Source organism: Rhinolophus hipposideros, assembly GCF_964194185.1.
Source record: "Rhinolophus hipposideros genome assembly, chromosome: 9".
In the NCBI taxonomy this organism is placed as follows: domain Eukaryota; kingdom Metazoa; phylum Chordata; class Mammalia; order Chiroptera; family Rhinolophidae; genus Rhinolophus; species Rhinolophus hipposideros.
This window is the reverse complement of record NC_138055.1, coordinates 17,513,504-17,532,976: the sequence shown is the minus strand read 5'-3', so window position 1 is coordinate 17,532,976 and position 19,473 is coordinate 17,513,504. Positions and strand designations below refer to the sequence as shown.

Here is a 19,473-nt window from a genome sequence, read left to right as displayed (position 1 = left end):
GGCATTTTAGTTTCAGAATTGCCAGTTACAGTTCATATCACTAGGTTCAGAAATCGACTTTGGGCATATTTTTAAGTAGTGGTACATTCCCTGAGACAGTTGTGTTCCTTCTCATATAAGAATAAATAATAGAATCAACTACTGTAGGCCTCTAGAATATACTAGAAGGATGTGATGTGTTTTTTCAGGTAGCTGCTTTGTTAGTACCCATAAGTAAATGTGGACCTAGAGGCAGTTAGGCAACTCTCGTCATTAAGTCCGATGTGGTTGTCTTAAATTTGGAATCCTGATTTAGTTTTAATGGGGAAGAATTTAATTTAATCGTAAAGTCATTTCAGTGTTTTGACAATACCATAGGGAGGAAGCACATCTGCTTATTCTCACCATCAAGGATACTTATTTTAGATGTAAATTTTCTAAACTTAATTGTTAATCTGTAGTTTCCACAAATTTTGGTACAATATTTCAAAGTCTATTTTCAAAACACACTAGCTTATAGCTTTTGGCAATTCATTGTTACTGTTTTTTAAATCCTTCGCTGCCTTTGGAAGTTTTCTTGAACAGCAGTTGACCAACAGGTAAATATACTGCTAGAGATTTAAACCTGGATATTAACTACACAGAATTTTTGCATGCACACTCATCATGACTATTTGTTACATTCATGATGCAGATCATGGTATCTGACTTTCCTGGGATGCTGTCTTTTAAAGATACTAAGTGAACTGTCCTTTTTCATTCCTTTAAATCAGATGAAGGCTTATGAGATTAAATATCTCATCACAATTACATAAGTAGACTCAGCTGAATTTGGTGGATTCCTTTTTCACTTAATGATTAAAATCATCAAAAGTTACCACTTCAGGCTACATTCCAGAAGTTAAGATTTGATTATAAGAAAAAGGATAGCTTATTGCACAGGGCTATATCATAATGTTTCTTTACTGTTTAATAGGGAAAAATATACTGTTTTCTTAATGATTTCTTTCTTTCCTCTACCCTTAAAGATACCCATTCTAGAAATAAAATTGAAGATCTTCCCAGTTCTTGGAGTTGTAGGTGGAGCAATATTTTCCTGTTCAAATTACTTCCATGTTATCCTCCATGGTGGAGTTGGCAAGAATGGATCCACTATAGCAGTAAGACATTAATTTCATCAATTAGTATTAATTTTATGCTAAATTTTCTTATCACCATCTACAGAGAGAATAAAAACATGCCAAAGTTCCGGAATGGGGAAAGGAACTAAATATCTTAAAGGATTCTTTTAAGGCATATAATTCAAAAGCCTTTTTGTGAACACAATGTGATATATGTAGATGATGTATTACAGCATCGTACTCCTGAAACCTATGTAACTTTACTAACAATTGTCACCACAGTAAACTTTAATTAAAAAAAAGTTTAGACTGATAATAAAGCATTTTTCCTCTTTCTATAGCGTTTCTGAGTAGACTTTTCTGACATTCCATTTACTCATCCACTGTCTCATTACTGTACATAATTAAGAATTGCCATCTGTTTTCTTGCATTTTGGGCCTTGCACTAAAAAGGTAAGTAGGGAATGAGTTCCTGTTGGTATGGCCAGAAAGCTGCTAGTGGTCATGGTTTCACATATGGGGCAGTTTATTGCTACTATCCTAGTATGTTAAAAGGTAAAAATTTTAACCTTAATTCTTAAATGGAGTGGACAGACCTTATGTTTTGTATTCTTTACACTTTGCTCAGGCTATAATACTTTTGTATTTATTCAATGTATTTGTTTTTTAGAACTTCTTTAATACTTTATGTGGGAGTCAGAATTTCTGTCAAGCTTTAAGAAAATACGATATAATGTTTTTAGAAAAACATGTTGTCATCTTCAAGAATATAAGTACTTATTCCAGTGATGCTATCTTCTATCAAAATGTTGGAATGTCTTTAGAATGACTTTAAGCTATAGCTCATTGTCTTTCATTTCTATGGTGCTATAGTTCAAATTTTCTGTACTTTAAGGGTGGATTTAATTTTGAAAAAAAATCAGTCACTTGGAGCTAGGTCTAATAAATAAGAGGAGTATTAAACAAGAAATACCGCTTTAATTTTAAAGTCTCATCCTCTTAAATGACTTATAAATTCTCAAGACAATTTCAAGGAATCTACATAATTCATACATTATCAATCCTTATGAATACATTTTATATACATAATTCAAAAGCACAGTATAACACTCAGATATATAAGTTCTGATATATTTGGAAAAATTAATGTGTTGTTTTCTGAGGTGTTTTGTATGTTGACCTCAGTATGGTACTATGCATAAAGTGCTTAGAAATACTTGTTGCTTGACCATGAATGATAAAATAGACTACCGTAGATGAAAATATGATTTAACAAGGATCAATGTCCACTTTAGAGAATATTTTACTAAGAAATAATTGATTAAATGTTTGAAGGAAAACAAAAAATCAAATACTATGGCTAAGAAGTGGTTGATTTCAAACTCTTATTAAACTTGAGGTTTTCCAAATGTTTTCGATTTTCTTGAATAAAAATCTACAGAACCATAATACAGATAAAAGTACTATTTTATTAGTCTAATTTTTATAAGTTAGTACTATGTAGTGTTTTATTATATTTTATAGTAAGTTATAATTTATAACATGTAAACTTAAATAAGTTTTAATGAACACATTTAAATTGGTGGTTAAAGATTTAGAAAGTCTTAATACCAAATTTATTTCACTATTTTGTTTAGGATAAGCAAATTATGAGAATCCTGATTCACATAGATAAAAATGTAATGGGTTGGATTGTACGGAGTTATGTAAGAGTTCATTTGCAATCTAAATGCAAAAAACGGGGCGTGGGGGGGGGTAGTGTTGATATAGAGAGACAAAGGCAGAATTAAACTCTTCCTAATCAGTGATTAAAATAGTTTGTAAAACTGACAGATTAAACTTTATTTCAGTATCTGGACATGTTAACTTGGAAATCCAAGTGTTGATGGCCTTTAGCATAGTAAAGTTTGGTACAGAATAAATTATATTGTTATTTTTTAGTGGTTATGTTTAAAACGTGTATGTATATAAAATTGGAATCAAACATCGGTGGCACTGTATTGTATCTGTATAACCCTAGGGTTCTGTGAAAGTTTGAAAAGTACCGCTTAGGCCTGTATACTCCTGTAAGCCATAGACATTATACTCTTCTTTAGGTTTCTAGTTCCTAATACAGAATAGATGCTCAGAAAATGCAGTGTAATAAATGCAGTGTTAAAATGTGATGCTGATTTTCTGTTTTGTCCATTAGGGCACCAGTGTTTTGTCACCTGGACTTCACATAGGAATAATTATTATACTGGCTATAATGATCTATAAAAAGTCGGCAACTAATGTGTTTGAAAAGCATCCTTGTCTTTATACCCTAATGTTTGGATGTGTCTTTGCTAAAGTCGCACAAAAATTGGTGGTAAGAAATTCTTTTAATTTATGATTGATGGTATAAATAACATACTTGGTCCTCGAACATAAAACTGGAAACCATTTTATACAATGGGTAGGTTTTTTTGTGGTGTTATCATCACAAAATAATATTTACCTATTTGTGCTCCAAGTAAACCTATAAATGAGTTAATGTTATATTCAACGAGACAGACTTTTTACTGTGTAGTAAGTTCTTTTAATTATTTGCTTGGCTATAATTATCAATTGCAACTTTCTGATATCCAGGAATTTAAATATTGGAGACTTTAATAAGCTGCCTAGTCATCCAGTCATGAATTTGAGAATGTTTAGATTTCAGTATTTCTGTATCAAATGTGAAATTAAATGGTCTCTTTACCCTTATTTAATAATGAATTAAAGTTATAATCAATTCTGTCCTGAAAATAAAAGCTAAAATACTTAAAATGTAATAGTGAAATTATCTTGTTTACTTTTTTATAGATAGCTCACATGACTAAAAGTGAACTGTATCTTCAAGACACTGTCTTTTTTGGCCCAGGTCTTTTATTTTTAGACCAGTACTTTAATAATTTTGTAGACGAATATGTTGTTCTATGGATAGCAATGGTAAGTTCTTTTCTGCTAAGATTTTTATTTATTTTTAACATGTCAAATAGCACTATGCTTAAGAGTGATTTCAGTGAAATATCAGGTAGTCTCACTATCTATACAGTAAATGTTTTGTAAAATTACTTCTTTAAAGCTGTGAATTGTTTTTTGAGTATAGAAATGGCCCACATATCTGGAGGTCTTGCTTCCAACAGCCTAAATTCTTAAAAACATAACTGTGTACCTTAAAAATAACTATCTTTCTCCCCCCAAAATAATAGGACAAAGATGTCAAAAATCACTTTACTCTGCCCAAAGACACCAACACTTATTAGAGTCTGACTTTACTTATTCAAGCTTGTTGGAATTATTCCGAGCTTATAGCAGGTAACAGGTAAACTAGATGGAGTTAGTGTTAGCAAAGGTGGCCACTTACTGCACCAAGAACTGTCAGCTAATATTGAGGAAATGAAGCAGAACTGACAGTATTACCAAGTAGTGGATTCTGGGACCATTTTGTGCTAGAAGCAAGTAACCCTATATATCTGTACAGCCCTTGAATGTACTGCATAATTTGTATTAATAATGATGATTTCATCAAAGATTAAATTCTCATTGATTACATCCTGCTTAAGAAAGTGACATGGATACTGTATATATTCAAAAGTCATTATTATTCAAAATGATTATATAGAATTATGGTCTTAAGACAGAAGTTTTAGCCATTAGAAGAAAAGAAAATCGTTAACACCTTAAAAATGGATAAAGGAAGCATTATTTTTTTTATTTTATTGAGACATCTTTATGGTTGGTCTTCAATTAATGGTGGTTTTGAACGATTCTACTGTGTTTTTCCCTACCTCTGGACCTCACTGGTCTTCACCAGATTGTTAAGTGATATATAACATATACCGTGTTTCTCTGAAAATAAGACCTAGTCGGACCATCAGCTCTAATGCATCTTTTGGAGCAAAAATTAATACGACCCGGTCTTATATTAATTTTTGCTCCAAAAGATGCATTAGAGCTGATGGTCCGGCTAGGTCTTTTTTTCAGGGAAACATGGTATTCAACTACACTAAAAGAAACCCTGCAGTGAGTCTCTTGATAATTTAATAATCTCACCCTCTTTGTTAGAGTTAGGCACTAAAAAACTGCATCTGTTCTGTGTATAGACCACTTAGGTATGCCTGATGGTCCTTTATATTAGGTTCTATAGTATTACACATTTTTCTGGAGCAAATTAATAACTTAATATTCTTTTGTGGTCCATTCAAGTTTTCCATTCTTCAAATTGTAAAATGTAAATCTTAATCCTTGAAAGTTTTTCAGGCGATATTCGAAAGTGTTTACAAATCAGAATAATTTCCTTTAATTTGCTGTCCACTTTAAATACTTCTAGAGCTCTAAAACAGTCTAAGAAATAGGGAGTGATTATTCAAACTATCTGAAAATTCAATGCAGGGTTTCTTTTCGTGAACTTAAATAAGTATTACCAAATGTAATTGGTAATTGCCAAATGTAATTAAAATATCAGGTGTTAAAAATTCAAGCACCTATTTTGTAATGAATGAGTTGGTCTCGTTTACAATGGTGGTGCAGATTATGGTGAGGAAGTCAAATTCAATTTCTCTTTAGAACACTGTGTGGACCACAATGAAAAACAAAAAACATTGTGTAGCCCAAACAAAACACATGCCCTTTGGCATCCTTAGGAAAAAGTTCTTGCTTCAGAGAGAAAAGGGTTAGAAGGAGCTTTTCAAGTAAATGATACGAGATTTTTCCCTCATGGGTGGAGAATTCCCTCTCCACCAGCAGAGGTGGGAGGCTCCTTTTTCTGAAAGGAAGCATTTGCCCCTGGTCCTGAGGATAGTTTTTAGTGTGCCTTCCTCAGTTTTGTATACAACACAATTTTGTATATGCCTCCCCTCAACTACGGTGTCTTTTCTAGGCATTTACAGTTTAACAACCAATCTCAAAGGAATAAAACATGTATATGATGAAATGATTTCATTATAATGACTGATAGCCCCTTTTAGTAGAAATTTGTGGCTTTGTTACACAGCAGAAAATTAAAAGAATGTGGAGTCAAGAAATGCATTCTGTTACTTTCCAGCTTTTGTATTTTAATCTCAGCTTTTACCACTCTGAGCCTGTTACTATAACTGTGAAATATCCCGCATATTCCAGAAGACTATATAGTGAGGTCCAAATATGAAACATATGAAAGTACTCTAAAATGTAATTTTCCAATGAAGAATTTTGGGTTAAGGTTTGAGATTGGCAGAGGGCAGAAAAATAGGTACTGCTTAAAAAAAGAAATATACCATAATCTATTTTATATTTTCTTTTTTGTTTCTAAAGGTCATTTCTTCATTTGATATGGTGATGTACTTTAGTGCTTTGTGCATGCAAATTTCAAGACATCTTCATCTAAATATCTTCAAGACTTCATGTCATCAAGCACCTGAACAGGTTCACAAGCATATTGACTAATAGCCCAAGGAAAAGAGGAGAAGCAGTTAGGGGAACCTAGGAGTGAAGGAAATCCCTTTTGCAGGAGGCTAGTATACTATCAAATAAGGTTATATTTGAATATAAAACATTAAGTCCTATAGATTCCATTATGTCTTGTTTCAGTTGTTAAGCCCTGATTATGTATCAGTGTTTTTGACCACCGATGTTATCAGAGTAATACAATCTATAAATTAATAATTAGAAACAAAACCAAAGAAAGAAATTTCAATTTTCTGAGGGTACGAAAGTGCACCACTATAGTTGTAAATAACAGTCTCTTTGTCTCAGAAATCTTTATTAGAGACTTGGGATTTTCATTGCCAAATGATTACGTTAAAATTTAGGGCTTAAAGGATTTTAGCCATGTTGAGGATGACACTTTGCTAAAAATTGACGAGTTCATAATGCATAAGTGCATGGATTGTAATACTCTTAATTATTGAGTCAAATGATGCTATAAGAAATGCTTTTTTATTAGCCATTTTTCAAAAGAGATATGTTAATTATTACATAAAAGTAAATACTTGCTTTAATATGCCAACTAAAATTTAAAAAGACTACTGGAATTTTCTACAACTTGTATTTAGTAAAAGGAATTTGTCTTACCAGTTCAGAAAAACAAATGAATCTTTACAGTGAGGGTAATTTGTTCCTTGATATTTTGAGTTAAAATTTCATTGTCACAAAAAGGTGAACATTAAACATTCCCTTTTATGAAAATAATACAGTAGCTAAAGCACAGTTGACATGTAAGAAAATTAGTAATTTATGAAAACATGGCAAAATTATCTTCCCTTTAGAATAACAGCCAAAGTTACTTCAAGTATACATTTCATTAGAGGTTAAAAAGGGGGTAAAGTAAGTATCAATTATTCAACCACTATGTACATTATGTACTGGTTCACATCTTTCTACTCTCACTTAAAAGTATTTAGAGTGATCATTATGAATGATAGAACTACTACTGCAAGGATCTTTGGTGAACCAAATCCTCAGACTCCCATCTTACGCTATTTTTAATTTTATACAAATTCTGTAGACCATAAGCCATATGGTAAAACTAAAAAAAAAAAGTAAATGATTAATGAACATGTACTATATCTTAAGCAAGAAAACGACATTAATGAAAAAACAGTAAAAACTGATATTCCTTAAGAGGAAAAAAATATATATTTGTGTGAATTAAGTATATAGAAAACTCCAGAGTACTTATTTTGCCCCTGTAACTACTAGTAAACTTAAATAAGGACCCTCTTAGAAATTTTAGTAGTATTTGAGATTTATATTTTAAATACTTTGGCTTAAAATGGATATCCTTTACGAAGTGCAAAAATTTAGGAAGTAAACTGTCCCCTTAGTGTCAGATATCTGTTAATGGTGGCAGACTAATTTCTTTCTATATAAGTTATCACAGAAAGAGAATCAGTATGGACTTATTTTTAAAAACGTTGAAAACCTTAGTTTGAGTGAGTTGTAGGGGCAAAAACTAGAATTTAAAACATGGAAAAACAGGAGGAAATCACTCCTCTCCTCCTAATGGGCATTATTTTTTGTTTTGAAAGATTCAGTGAAAGCAATTTGAGCAAGAAAATAGTAAGTTTGACTTATTTCAAACAAAAGCTGAAACAGTTTAATATTTATTAAATCACATTTCATGTTATCTTAGGAGACATTTTAAAAGACAAGGTATAAGAATTAACTTCAAGTTTGGAAATGAAAGTAAAATCCAACTTCCATATATTTACTGAATATTAAAACTGAAAAAAAGCATTCTAGGTAATTTATTTTTGAAGACAGATGTAAAGTACTTAAACCATAAGTAATTAGGTATGTTGATAATATGCTCTCAATCATTACTATAGATATGTGCCATTTAATTGTGCACCAAGACCAATTAAATGGCATTTTGATGTCTTTGTGGAAATGACATATTCACTAATCCATATTTTAAAAGTGACGTTTATATAATCTGTTCAGTTGTCTTAATGGTTATCAAGTTTATTCCACAACACAAACTTAAGTTGCTTTTAATAAATTTTGTAAGTCAGTAGTTTCTTTTGAAATCTTATCATTAGAACTGGCTGTGAAACTTAATGACTATATACAAAAGGATGTACATGTAAAATAGGTTTTTTTTCTTAGGAAGAACAATGTAACCTTCTGTGCTTGTGCTTTCTACTTTTTGGGACTGACAGAGATACATTGAAGTCAAAATCTGAAATTAAGTCATCTTTATTGCTGAAAGTTAACTGACAAGTGTTAAAAGAGAAAAATCCACTATTACTATTATTAAAGATCAGAAAGTTTGGTACATATAATTTAGAAGTTGCTGCTACTCACATAACTGTGCAGATTTTATTTGAAGGTTAACAGAAAGAGGAGGCTTACACTTAAGCTAGTGATAAATGGGATATAATATTTTAAACTAGAATTTTAAAACCACGCTGAAGATTTACATGCCTCTTAGCTAATATTATAATTGTATCATATTACTTAGGTTCAAGTTCTTCCTTCAAAGAGTCATCAGAATAACATGGATTGAAGAGACTTTCGAACAGCTGCCATCTCTTGCTGCTGCTGTTACATGAAAGGAAGTATTAAACATTTGTTTAATTTTTAGATAAGTGTTATACATATTTCAGCAAATAAAACATTTCAACGCTTATATTAATCCTTATTTTTTGGATTTTAAATGACTTACAGTTTCCATCATAATTTTCTTTTGCAACATAGCCATTTCGTTTCTAAGTTCATTTTGTGCATCAGTAACTAGATTATTATGATTCTTCTCCAAATCTTCCATATTCTAAAATACAAAAGGCTAAGTTCAGTTACAAACCACCGCTTTTCATCTCAGGTTCTAAACTTGTACAATTAATTTTCAAAAGTAGGAATTTTTAAGTTTTCAATGTATATTATTTATTCCAAATAAAAATATTCTAAGTAATACATCAAAACCAAAATTTTTGATACTTTTTTTGATACAAAATTTTTGATAATTTTTAATACAAAATTTTGGTACTAAAAGATTAAAAAATGTCAGACAAGAATCAACTATTATTATAGGAGGTATAACAGCAGTGTAGTGTACTTTGCTCAAAACAGTTGTTCATGAATTAAGGTTTCAATATTGAACATAAAAAGAAAAAAGTCCCAAATCAATAAATACAATCATTTTGAAAATTTATAATAAGCTTTCTAAATACCAGGTTGTAATCTACTTATTATGACTAACAGTCAAGGTGATATGAATTCATTATAGAGGGAATAAATGATCTGTAGTATACTCTTCCATTTATGAAAAACAAAAATTATGTCATAAATCTTGACTACTCATCCAATAAATAGTGATCCTAATGCCTACTATATAAAAAGTATATGATGTTAAGTACTGTGGAGAAATTTAAAATAATACATGATCATTCCCTTATTCCAGTGAGAAGAGACATGAACAAAAATAACACAATTTTATAATAGGAATGGGAACAACTTGCTGTGGCTCTGTAATAGAAAATGGGGATTAATTCTAATTTAGTTGGCAAAAGAATAAGATTTCAGTAGATGAAGAAAAAGGAGTTAAAAGTATTCTAGGGCAGATAGCATAAGCAAAAGCGTGGAAGTGCATAGTCAGTGAATTCAGAGAAAGCAATTATGATGAGGGGTGAGAGTAATAAACAAATGTAGAAACTGAAACATAAAAAGAGGATCACAGTATTGGGTGGGGGGAATATTGAATACCTAAAAATTTATAATAAGAGGCTACTGACAGTTTTTCAGGAGGGAAGAAATAATGTTTAGGAAGGTAGTATAGCAGACCTATGAAGAATGGATTAGAGAACAGAGAAATCAGTTAGCGTTTTAGTAGTATAAGCAAAGAATGATGAGGTTGTGAACTAGGGCAGTAGCAGTGGAAATTTCAAAAAAAAGAAAGAACCACTGCAGAGGTGAAAATTGCAGGACATACTAATAACTAGATGTGAAGAATAAGGGAGGTGGAGGAGTCAAATATAATGTTCCTATCCTAAGTGGTAATATCTAGTGATAATAGAAGAAATCTTTTCTAGTACGTTATCAAATCTTCACACCAATCAACAAATAATTTTGAGGGAGGTATTAGAGCAAGCTGATTGGAAACACCTTTAAAAATAACTTTTGTGTTCAGATATCTTATTTTAAATTTCTTTAAAAGTATTTGTTTTAAAACTATTTTACTAGTTTACTCAGAGAATACCAATTCCTTTAGAAGTGACATTTTGACATGTATACGAACAAGATTTTCTTAAAGAACCCCCAATACCCTCCCCCCCAAAAAAGATTCCAATGAACTCCTATGAAAAATTACTAAAAATACATATCTGCATGAATAAGGTCAATAGTCAATACCACAGACCACAATTTCTTAATATGCATGTGTCATTAGATAATTCTCAATCCAAAAATTTTTAATCAACAGGCTTTTTTTATTCTGTTGTGCCATCTCTTATAAGTTGGCGTATAAAGCCATTTTTAATAGTCACTGGAATGATTCTAAAAGCAAATAAGCCATAAAACACATATATAAAACATTTGAAAATAAATATTCATCAATTTCAATAGGTACTTTCTATTAAACAAACACTGTGGATATAAAGACAAGTAAAAGACTACCTAAAAATGAATTATGGATTTTGTAGTTTTAGTTGAATAGAGAACTATCACAAGTGTTAATAAAATTATGAATTTATGAACAATATGTACAATTTTTACGTAAAGTTTCCAATTCACCATTTCCTGTTTTGAATAATTCCCCCAAAACATTAGAATCCTAAAATAAAATATATTTAGAACTTAAAATCAAAAACAATACATTAGAAATGGACAGTTAAGAATTCAAAATACATAAGAAAACATTCTTTCCTTAAACTTAGAAAAAAATTGTCTTCTACATCCATACATGAATTATTTTATAAGAATATACTGTGTTACCAAATACAACAGACCTTTGTGTATTGCTTATATAACTGTTTAATTGTTTTCAGTCTCTGGCTCTGAACAATCCTAGATTGTTGAAAAATCTTTTGTTGCTGTCGAAAAAGGTTCTACAAAAGTAAAAGAAAAAATTATGTGATAACAATTTGAGTAAAATTTTAAATTGAGCAACAAGCTTAAAAGGAATAGTTTAAAATCAATACATTTAACATTTTGCTTTAACATTATTATGACCAAATTTAGATAATTTGTATTCACCACTAATATAAAACAAAAATATAATAATCCTACTGGTCACTGAATAAAAAATTTTAATACTCAAAATATGTCTTAATTCTTGGTGCTTTCAATATCAACATACATGATCCTTCCAGTAATGCTGATCTTTTAAGTTCCTTGGCCTACTTTCCAGCAATGATTTTTGTCCTCCACCCGACTTTAGCCACTCACTTACATACTTCATATGCTAGATTTTGTCATTACCAATAACTATAACCTCTATATAGCTGATAATAGTAAACTTCACATTAACTTTGTGTTAGATACTACTCTGAAATCTTTTAAATAAAATTATATATGAACTCGTAAATTTTATGAGATAGGTACTCTTATTATCCTCTTCATAGACGAGGAAACTAAGGCATAAAGAAAAATAATTTTGGGCTGGCCCGGTGGCTCAGGTGGTTGGAGCTCCGTGCTCTTAACTCGGCCGGTTTGATTCCCACATGGGCCAGTGGGCTCTCACTAGGTTGCCAGTTCAACTCCTCAAGTCCCGCAAGGGATGGTGGGCTCCGACCCCTGCAACTAAGATTGAACATGGCACCTTGAGTTGAGCTGCCGCTGATCTCCCGGATGGCTCAGTTGGTTAGAGTGCATCCTCTCAACCATAAGGTTGCTGGTTTGAGTCCCGCAAGGGGTGATGGGCTGCACCCCCTGCAACTAGCAATGGCAACTGGACCTGGAGCTGAGCTGCGCCCTCCACAACTGAGACTGAAAGGACAACTTGAAGCTGAATGGCTCCCTCCACAACTAAGATTGAAGGGACAGCAACTTGACTTGGAAAAAAGTCCTGGAAGTAGTACACAGTTCTCCAATAAAGTCCCGTTCCCTTTCCCCAATAAAAAAATAAAAATGAAAAATAAAAATAAAATAATTTTTCCAAGTGTTTCACAAGTAACATTTGGTCAAACTAGAATGTGATTCCAAACAGTATGTTTCCAGAATCCAGGCTCTAACCATTATTCCATACTGTTTCTCCATATATCCCACAATTCAACCACTATCTCCCTACTGTTCTAGCTTTCTCTTTTTAGTACTACAGCTCAATAATCTCCATCAAGATCTAAAATCTATTCATCTTACCTTACTTTTCTCTGTCCCTATCCCTATTCCCATGTCCTCATTTTCCTCTTCCCCAGTGTAAATCATTATTACTCCTTGGCCTATATAGCTTGCTCCCTTCTTACTCTGTCACACTTGTTTAGCTAAACCCCAATCCTGGAAAACCGAACTCTCCTAGCTACTCTGCCTGCATCCTGGTAGATGGTCATAACTGGAGAAAAACCCACAACATGCTAACAGGTCTAACTTGAAATCATGATCACTAGCCTAAATTGGACCTGTAATGTTGCTTGATAATTGTATTTCCTTAGTCCATTCACTGGCCCACTCAGGAAAGCATTTTACATTTTCTTATTTGACCTCAAAAGGCAACATATTTTCTACTATCTGATGACCATAATTATTTCACTAAAGAAATAGAAGCAATCCAAAGAGAACTTTCAGTCTATCACCATATCTACCCATCCACCTACATCCCTCTGTGTTCATATATTCTACCGTCTCTCCTATTTTTAAGGATAAATTATCCTTGTTCCTTGCTAAAGCCAACGTTTTTGCATCCCATTCATTCTCAAGAACTCAGTAAATGTCCCCCCCTCTTTCAATTATTTTTTATTTTTCCCTCAAAAATATTCCTAACAGAACACAAACATGCTGGTCTTTCTCCATTCTTAAAATGTATAAAATAAAACACACTGTTCCTTTTCTATTCAGGCTACCACCCCATTTCTTTCCCATTCTCAAACTCATTCCAACTGAGTTTTTGCACTCATTGGTCCATCAAAATCATTCTGTTCAAGACTGATCGGAACCATTCTGATCAACAGCAATGACTTTCACATTGCCAAATCTATCTTCTTTGGCCTATAAGCAGCACTTTCCTTAAAAGGCTTTTACTTTGCTTACAGTGGTTTTCTTTCTACCTATTAGGCCACTTAGTCTTCTTTACTGGTTCTTCCTCATCTTTTTGAACTCGTAAACACCGAAGTACTTACTCAGGGCTCAGTCCTTAAGACTTCTCTTTTACATTTACAATCACTCCCTTGGCATTAGCAGGGAACAAGGATAGCTCATCCTTAAGGGCAGGGAGAAGGTACAGCTTATGAGCACAAAGGGTTGTAGGTGGGTGGGTAGACATGGTGATGCGAGATTGAAAAAATTCCCAACTTTGTATAATCAACCCATATCTCTTTCCTGAACTCCAGACTTATACCAGTGACCTACACAACATCTCCCCTTGTTTCAGATGCATGTTTCATATGCATCTTAAATTTTAACATTTCCAAAACAGAGCTGATCAACCAACTCTTAAAATTATTTAATATGAATAGCACCTTAGCTCTTAGATAAGAAATGTGTGGTAATTTTACAAACAATGAAAGGATGAAATAAAAGGACAGTTAATGTAGTTACATACATTCTATCTCCTATAGAAATGGGCAGGTAACAAATCTGGCCATTAAGAGCAAACCATGTTTGACCATAATGACTGGTTCAGGAATAGACAATCTAAATTAATCAGTGATATTTCTCCAGAGGACTTTTATACCAGAGTTACTGAGAAAGACTATCTTAGTCTACTAGGATTACTAAACTTTAGTTAATTCTGGGATTGCAAGAAGCTATTTTGTTTACCACATTGAGAGAGCTTACTACAAATTGGAGACAGAGCCAAAATGATACTACATGAACAATTCTCCCCCTCCCCCATCCAACTATACCTAAAGCTAAACTACCCCTGGACTTCTTTTATTTAACCAATAATCCTTCTTTTGTACTTGGACAAATTTCTGTCGCTTGCAACTGCAAGAATCCCAATCAATATAGGAAGCAAAGACCAACAGCTTTTATGAGAATGGTATGTGCCTGTACTTCTCTGATTTACCATTCAGCAGAACCAAATCATACAGCCAGCAATGGGTGATGGAACCTTGCCAAGTTCTATGGGTCTCCTACAAGGTTAAGCTCTCCATTCCCACTTGACACTTGTTTATAATAGATTAATTATAAAACTAAGCAGGATACTAACAGCTAGTTTTTGTTTTCGTTCCCTAGTTTTCTGCATGTCCATTTCCCACTGCCGAAACAAAGTCACAAACTGCTGAGAATATTCTTTGTTAAGCTTCTTTCTGTAAAATATAGCAACAAATATTGTCATATTTCATATCAATATGGGAAAAAACATTCAAAACAAAATTCACTTTACATAGTTCATACTATAATAAAAGAAGGAACTAGGACCTTAAAATTTCAGATATGAAAACAAGAAGTAAAATTTTGATTATTGCTGACTCCAAGGAAGTATTTATTTTCCTAACCAGCTAACAGAAAAGCCCTCACATGCTTTAGCTCTTGAAAACTAAGAAAGTTTTATTGTATATATAAATTTTCCAGAAAATTTCATTTTACTCCCAGTTTATTTTTCATTTTCTCCTAATGAATATGGGTTCTGATAATAATAGATTCAATGAAGTTATTATATTTATCATATAAGATTTCCAAATAAACATATTTCACTTATTCCCCATTTTGGTACAACAATGATTTTATACAAAAGAATAGTTAATTCAGCTAAAATATATAAATTATTTATAATACATGATTGATCTTTTTCAACATTGTTGACTATCACAAGACTAATGGTTTGTATGACATTTACTTTTTATTCAGCTAGTGTATTTCTAGAACAAACTACCTTCATAGCAAAAAAACCTCCAGTTTTCTTTAATGGGATAAAGGTAATCTTTATTAATTTCTAGGAAATATATCTCAAGTCTACGAAGGAGTGAAGTTATAGGACTAACGGACTTAGAGAAAAACCAAATCTAATATGTTTTTTACTGGAGACCCCAATAAATATAAGATGATAATATTTTTCATAATTTGCATGGATGAATACTATGAAATGATAAAAATGTTGTGGCTGTGAATGAACCAACAACCATACCTTTGCTCTCGTTGGGTTTTCCAAACATTTTCAATTCTCTTATTACTGGTTGTGAAAGAAGCCTTGGCATACATTTCTAATCTTTTTCTCTTGGTAAAAAGAACCTGGTTAATGTCAGCTACACGGAAAATAAATATTAAAATTTAATGTTGAATAAAATTGCATATTTTGTTCCCGCATATTCAAAATAAATATGGGTAAATGTGGTTTAACAGTTTCAGAAAGACATTTAAAGTTAAATCTTAAAATAGACATAATATAAAAAAGCAAGGTTATTTGCTTTTTGATAACTTTTAGTTACTAGTATCCCAGTTTTGCTTTTCCTAGCTAGATTTTCTTTTTCAATTTAGAGATGGTTAAAAAGAGCTAATAAAAGAAAAGAGGGTCTCAAGGACAGACTTTAATTTTCTCATGTGAAAACACAAAAGCTAATAAATTTTTCAAAATTTATAAAATACTTGCCAACTGAAAAGAACACATTTAGACGAATTATTGTTAGAACTCATTATATGAGTGTGGCAAACTCATTATATAAGTTCTAACAATACTCATATAACACTCAGAATATAACACTCATATAAGAAACACACAAAACTTCAAAAACAAAAAAAAGCAAAAAGGATAAAAACAGTTAAAGAATAAGAAAATTGCTTGTTTAAAATATAGTGAATGATATTTTTAAGCATATCATTTACTAAGAGACAAAGACCAGGCATAGAAAAATCTTAATTTAAGTAAATATCTACATAAATTCATTCAAGAACCATTTTAAATATTTTTGTGGAGCACAGGACATTTTTACCCATAAGTACTGCATTTCGTAAAATTTTTAATACTTCAAATAATGTTTTTCTAAGCACATGCATATGGATCTACTATCAATAGTTATTTTCAGTAATCATGATGGAACTGCATTATGATATAAATATATTTCTAATATCCATCAATAACCATAAAAATATAAGATAGATTACAAAACAAGCATTTTGCCACACCAAATCAAACAGGCTTTTCAAGCACTCAAAAAACTTGATTTTATAAATAAGCCATATTGAGAAGCCGAATATTGACTCTATTTTGAGTACTAAATCCCCTAAGACAGTTAATATAACTGATATTTGACATACTATTTAAAGTTTATTAACTTTTTATTTGATTATACATCTCTTACTAGCTAGCAAGGCTGCTTTAATTCTCAACTACATAGTTTAATAATGTAAAAACAATATTTATTTTAAAGGCTTCAATTTATACTGTTCCTGATAGAGAAAAGAACAATGGAATGTCATAGAATATAACTAAATTGAGAAAATGAAAACTAACATACATACAGATGTGTTTGTATCACCTAGTCTGTGGAAGAAAGTGGAAGTCTGTAAAAGTCCATACAAAGAGAGGTAGACTTTTCTCATCATTTTATTCTAAAATTCCATAGTCCATTAAATTTACACATGTATAATATAAAAGAATCATTGCTAGTAAAAGTACTCACCATTGTTAGTACCATTCGCACTCTTCACATCCATAACTGGAAAAGGTTAAGTACGAAAATCTATGAAGCTGAATCACATATACTTATGCAAAATCTTATATATGAGAACAAAGCATTAAGTGACAGTCTTGAGTACAACTGATTAGAATTTCCTATTATACAAATTATATGGTTTAAAACAACTTTCTTTAAATATAGGCATCCCCTAAACATACCTCCAAATCTTTCCAGCATATTCTGTACGTCACCCCTATGAAGAAACTGCATTTAAAAACTTAATTAAGGACCCATAAAATGTCATGCTTGATTATCATAAAAATCACTCTGTATTTTACATACAGTAGACTGGCAAAGTAGACTATTCTTAAAGTACTTAGTATCTAACAGGCAAAAATTATTTTGAGCACATTACCCCATATCTTCAACTATTTCTGCAGAACTCCTTTTCTTCCCATGCTTATCAATTACTGGAGTCTTCTCTGCATTAATAAAAAAATATATATATTTTTTGAGATTATACTATTTTGGTAATTTTTAATGAAGAAATATCTTAGTTTTGAGGTCTTTTAGGCATTTTGTCAACATGAGTTTTTACACTTGATCTTAGCCAAAAGGCTGAGAAGCGATCAACATGAGATTTTAAAGCAGATATATAAATGCAAAACTTTTTCTACAGGTTAGGTGGAATTAAGATTCATGACCATTTCACGTGAACAATTTTGCAAGTCTTCCTGTGTGAACAGCATAATAAGCCATGTAATATTTATCAGACATTTTGGGAATAAGGACTGCAAAGGCAAAAGATGCTATACAAGCTACTCTAACTCCAAGTGACAAACATAAAGTTTTATTGCAGTTTAAAATGCAGTAGGTTCAACATAAATGAGCTACAGGACATGGTCACTGCCCAACAATATTAGATATACTGTACCATCAGTAACATCCTCTGGACCACACAGATCTTTTTTATCTTCTTTCCCGGAATCACAGGCTCTCACACCCTGATCCTCCATGGATGTCTTCCCAGATTTCCTGGTATGCTTTCTTCCAGAGGGCACCATAGTTAGATGTTTTCCAACTTTAAAAAAAAATGAATCTCTTAAACCTTCCGAATCCAAAGACACCATTTAAATAAACTGGTAAATTTCAAAATTAGAGACATCAAAGAAAGATCATCTTAGTTGAACAGCATTTGAGGAGTCTCATTTATTTCGGTGGACCAGAAGTTAACAAGATAACGCGAGTCAGCCCTGCTCGCAGGTGCGCTGCTATGAAGCGCTCGCGCCTGAGGGCTGGGAGATGAGACTCTTGTCCCGCCTCCGACCAAGTCGGGCTAAATTTGGGCAAATCTCGTTTTTTGCATTTTTCAGTCACAAAGTGAAATCGTAGTTGGCAGGATCGACCATGAGCACGCCCCCCCTCCCCCAAAAGCTTACAGCAACATAAATATAAAATACAAATGTTACGCATTCTATGCCGCGGAAAATTAACGTGCGTGTAAGATTTACACAATATAGGCGGCATCGAGGACTAATGAAGAGTGGCCCTTAGTTAATTTCAATTGTTTCTGATGGGTTCGGGGCTGGCAGGAGACGGAGATGGCCGACGACGGCCCACCCTTCCTCCTCCTCTCCCCTTCCCTTTCCCCGCCTCCCCACGCGCGGTAAACGTTCCAAGTTCCAAGTGCGGTGTGACCGTCAGACCCAGCTCAGCCCGCTGCTTTCCCCTCGCCCTTCTCCCCTCGCCCTTCGCCCGCTGAAGGCCCTGGCCTGCGTGAGGTTCGCTGCCCTCATTTTCCTGTAAGAGACCCCAGGTGGAGCCAATGAGATTCACCTCACAAGTCAAGAGTAACCTCTGGCTCAGACTCCTGCGCTTATTCACATCTGAAAACAACGCCAACGACAGAACCACAGTTACAGATCTCTAACAGTTACCCCCGCCATTACCGTCTCCCCGACGCCAGCTCCTTACCTGAGGTATCTGCTTCTCTACCGCGCGCGCGCTCCTCTGAGGCAACGCGGAATTCGCGCGGGAGAAAAGCGTTTCGCCCCGCCCAGGAGTGTCGCTGATTGGCTGGTCTCGGTGCGCATGCGTGTTGTGGGCCGCGCGAGACTCCAAACCCATAGCCAGGTGATCGCGAGATTGACCGTCCAGAGCACGTTGTGGACCGAGGC

The 19,473-nt window shown here is 33.0% G+C and overlaps 2 protein-coding genes across 6 annotated transcripts in view; one reads left to right on the top strand and one right to left on the bottom strand.

Moving 5' to 3' along the window:
• Positions 1 to 12,635, top strand: part of CHPT1 (choline phosphotransferase 1) — a 27,288-nt gene extending 14,653 nt beyond the window's left edge. Inside the window, exons 5-9 of one of the 3 annotated variants that reach the window (XR_013994010.1) lie at positions 1,008 to 1,139; positions 3,292 to 3,450; positions 3,927 to 4,052; positions 6,399 to 6,597; positions 9,049 to 12,635. Coding sequence is in view for 2 of the 3 variants with exons in the window: in XM_081059685.1 (XP_080915811.1) it covers positions 1,008 to 1,139; positions 3,292 to 3,450; positions 3,927 to 4,052; positions 6,399 to 6,509; positions 9,049 to 9,093 (573 nt within the window). In the remaining variant the exon portion in view is untranslated. The remainder of the gene's footprint in view (positions 1 to 1,007; positions 1,140 to 3,291; positions 3,451 to 3,926; positions 4,053 to 6,398; positions 6,598 to 9,048) is intronic. The other 2 variants (XM_081059685.1, XM_081059686.1) reach the window with 2 other exon arrangements.
• Positions 7,122 to 19,473, bottom strand: SYCP3 (synaptonemal complex protein 3). 3 transcript variants are annotated; one of them, XM_081059689.1, is made up of 10 exons: positions 19,271 to 19,473; positions 18,231 to 18,377; positions 17,712 to 17,778; positions 17,515 to 17,549; positions 17,300 to 17,335; positions 15,808 to 15,925; positions 14,890 to 14,989; positions 11,531 to 11,629; positions 9,253 to 9,357; positions 8,174 to 9,128 (listed from the first exon to the last, which is right to left on the bottom strand). In XM_081059689.1, the coding sequence occupies exons 2-10, from the start codon at positions 18,358 to 18,360 to the stop codon at positions 9,075 to 9,077; spliced, it is 744 nt and encodes a 247-aa protein (XP_080915815.1). In that variant the 5' UTR covers positions 18,361 to 18,377; positions 19,271 to 19,473; the 3' UTR covers positions 8,174 to 9,074. The 3 variants fall into 3 exon arrangements, with proteins under 3 accessions (XP_080915814.1, XP_080915813.1, XP_080915815.1); XM_081059688.1 differs by lacking the exons at positions 17,515 to 17,549; positions 17,712 to 17,778 and having other exon boundaries at positions 7,122 to 9,128; positions 19,271 to 19,357; XM_081059687.1 differs by lacking the exons at positions 17,515 to 17,549; positions 17,712 to 17,778; positions 19,271 to 19,473 and having other exon boundaries at positions 8,168 to 9,128; positions 18,231 to 18,544.

Bases quoted from the DNA above. Each gene is read 5' to 3' on its own strand.
- SYCP3 (XM_081059689.1), bottom strand. From the start codon at position 18,360: ATGGTGCCCTCTGGAAGAAAGCATACCAGGAAATCTGGGAAGACATCC. The intron at 17,336-17,514 runs GTATGTTTAGGG...AACCTTTTCCAG, and splicing joins TATGCTGGAAAGATTTGGAG to TTATGGATGTGAAGAGTGCG. The intron at 15,926-17,299 runs GTGAGTACTTTT...TTTTCCGTGTAG, and splicing joins TGCGAATGGTACTAACAATG to CTGACATTAACCAGGTTCTT.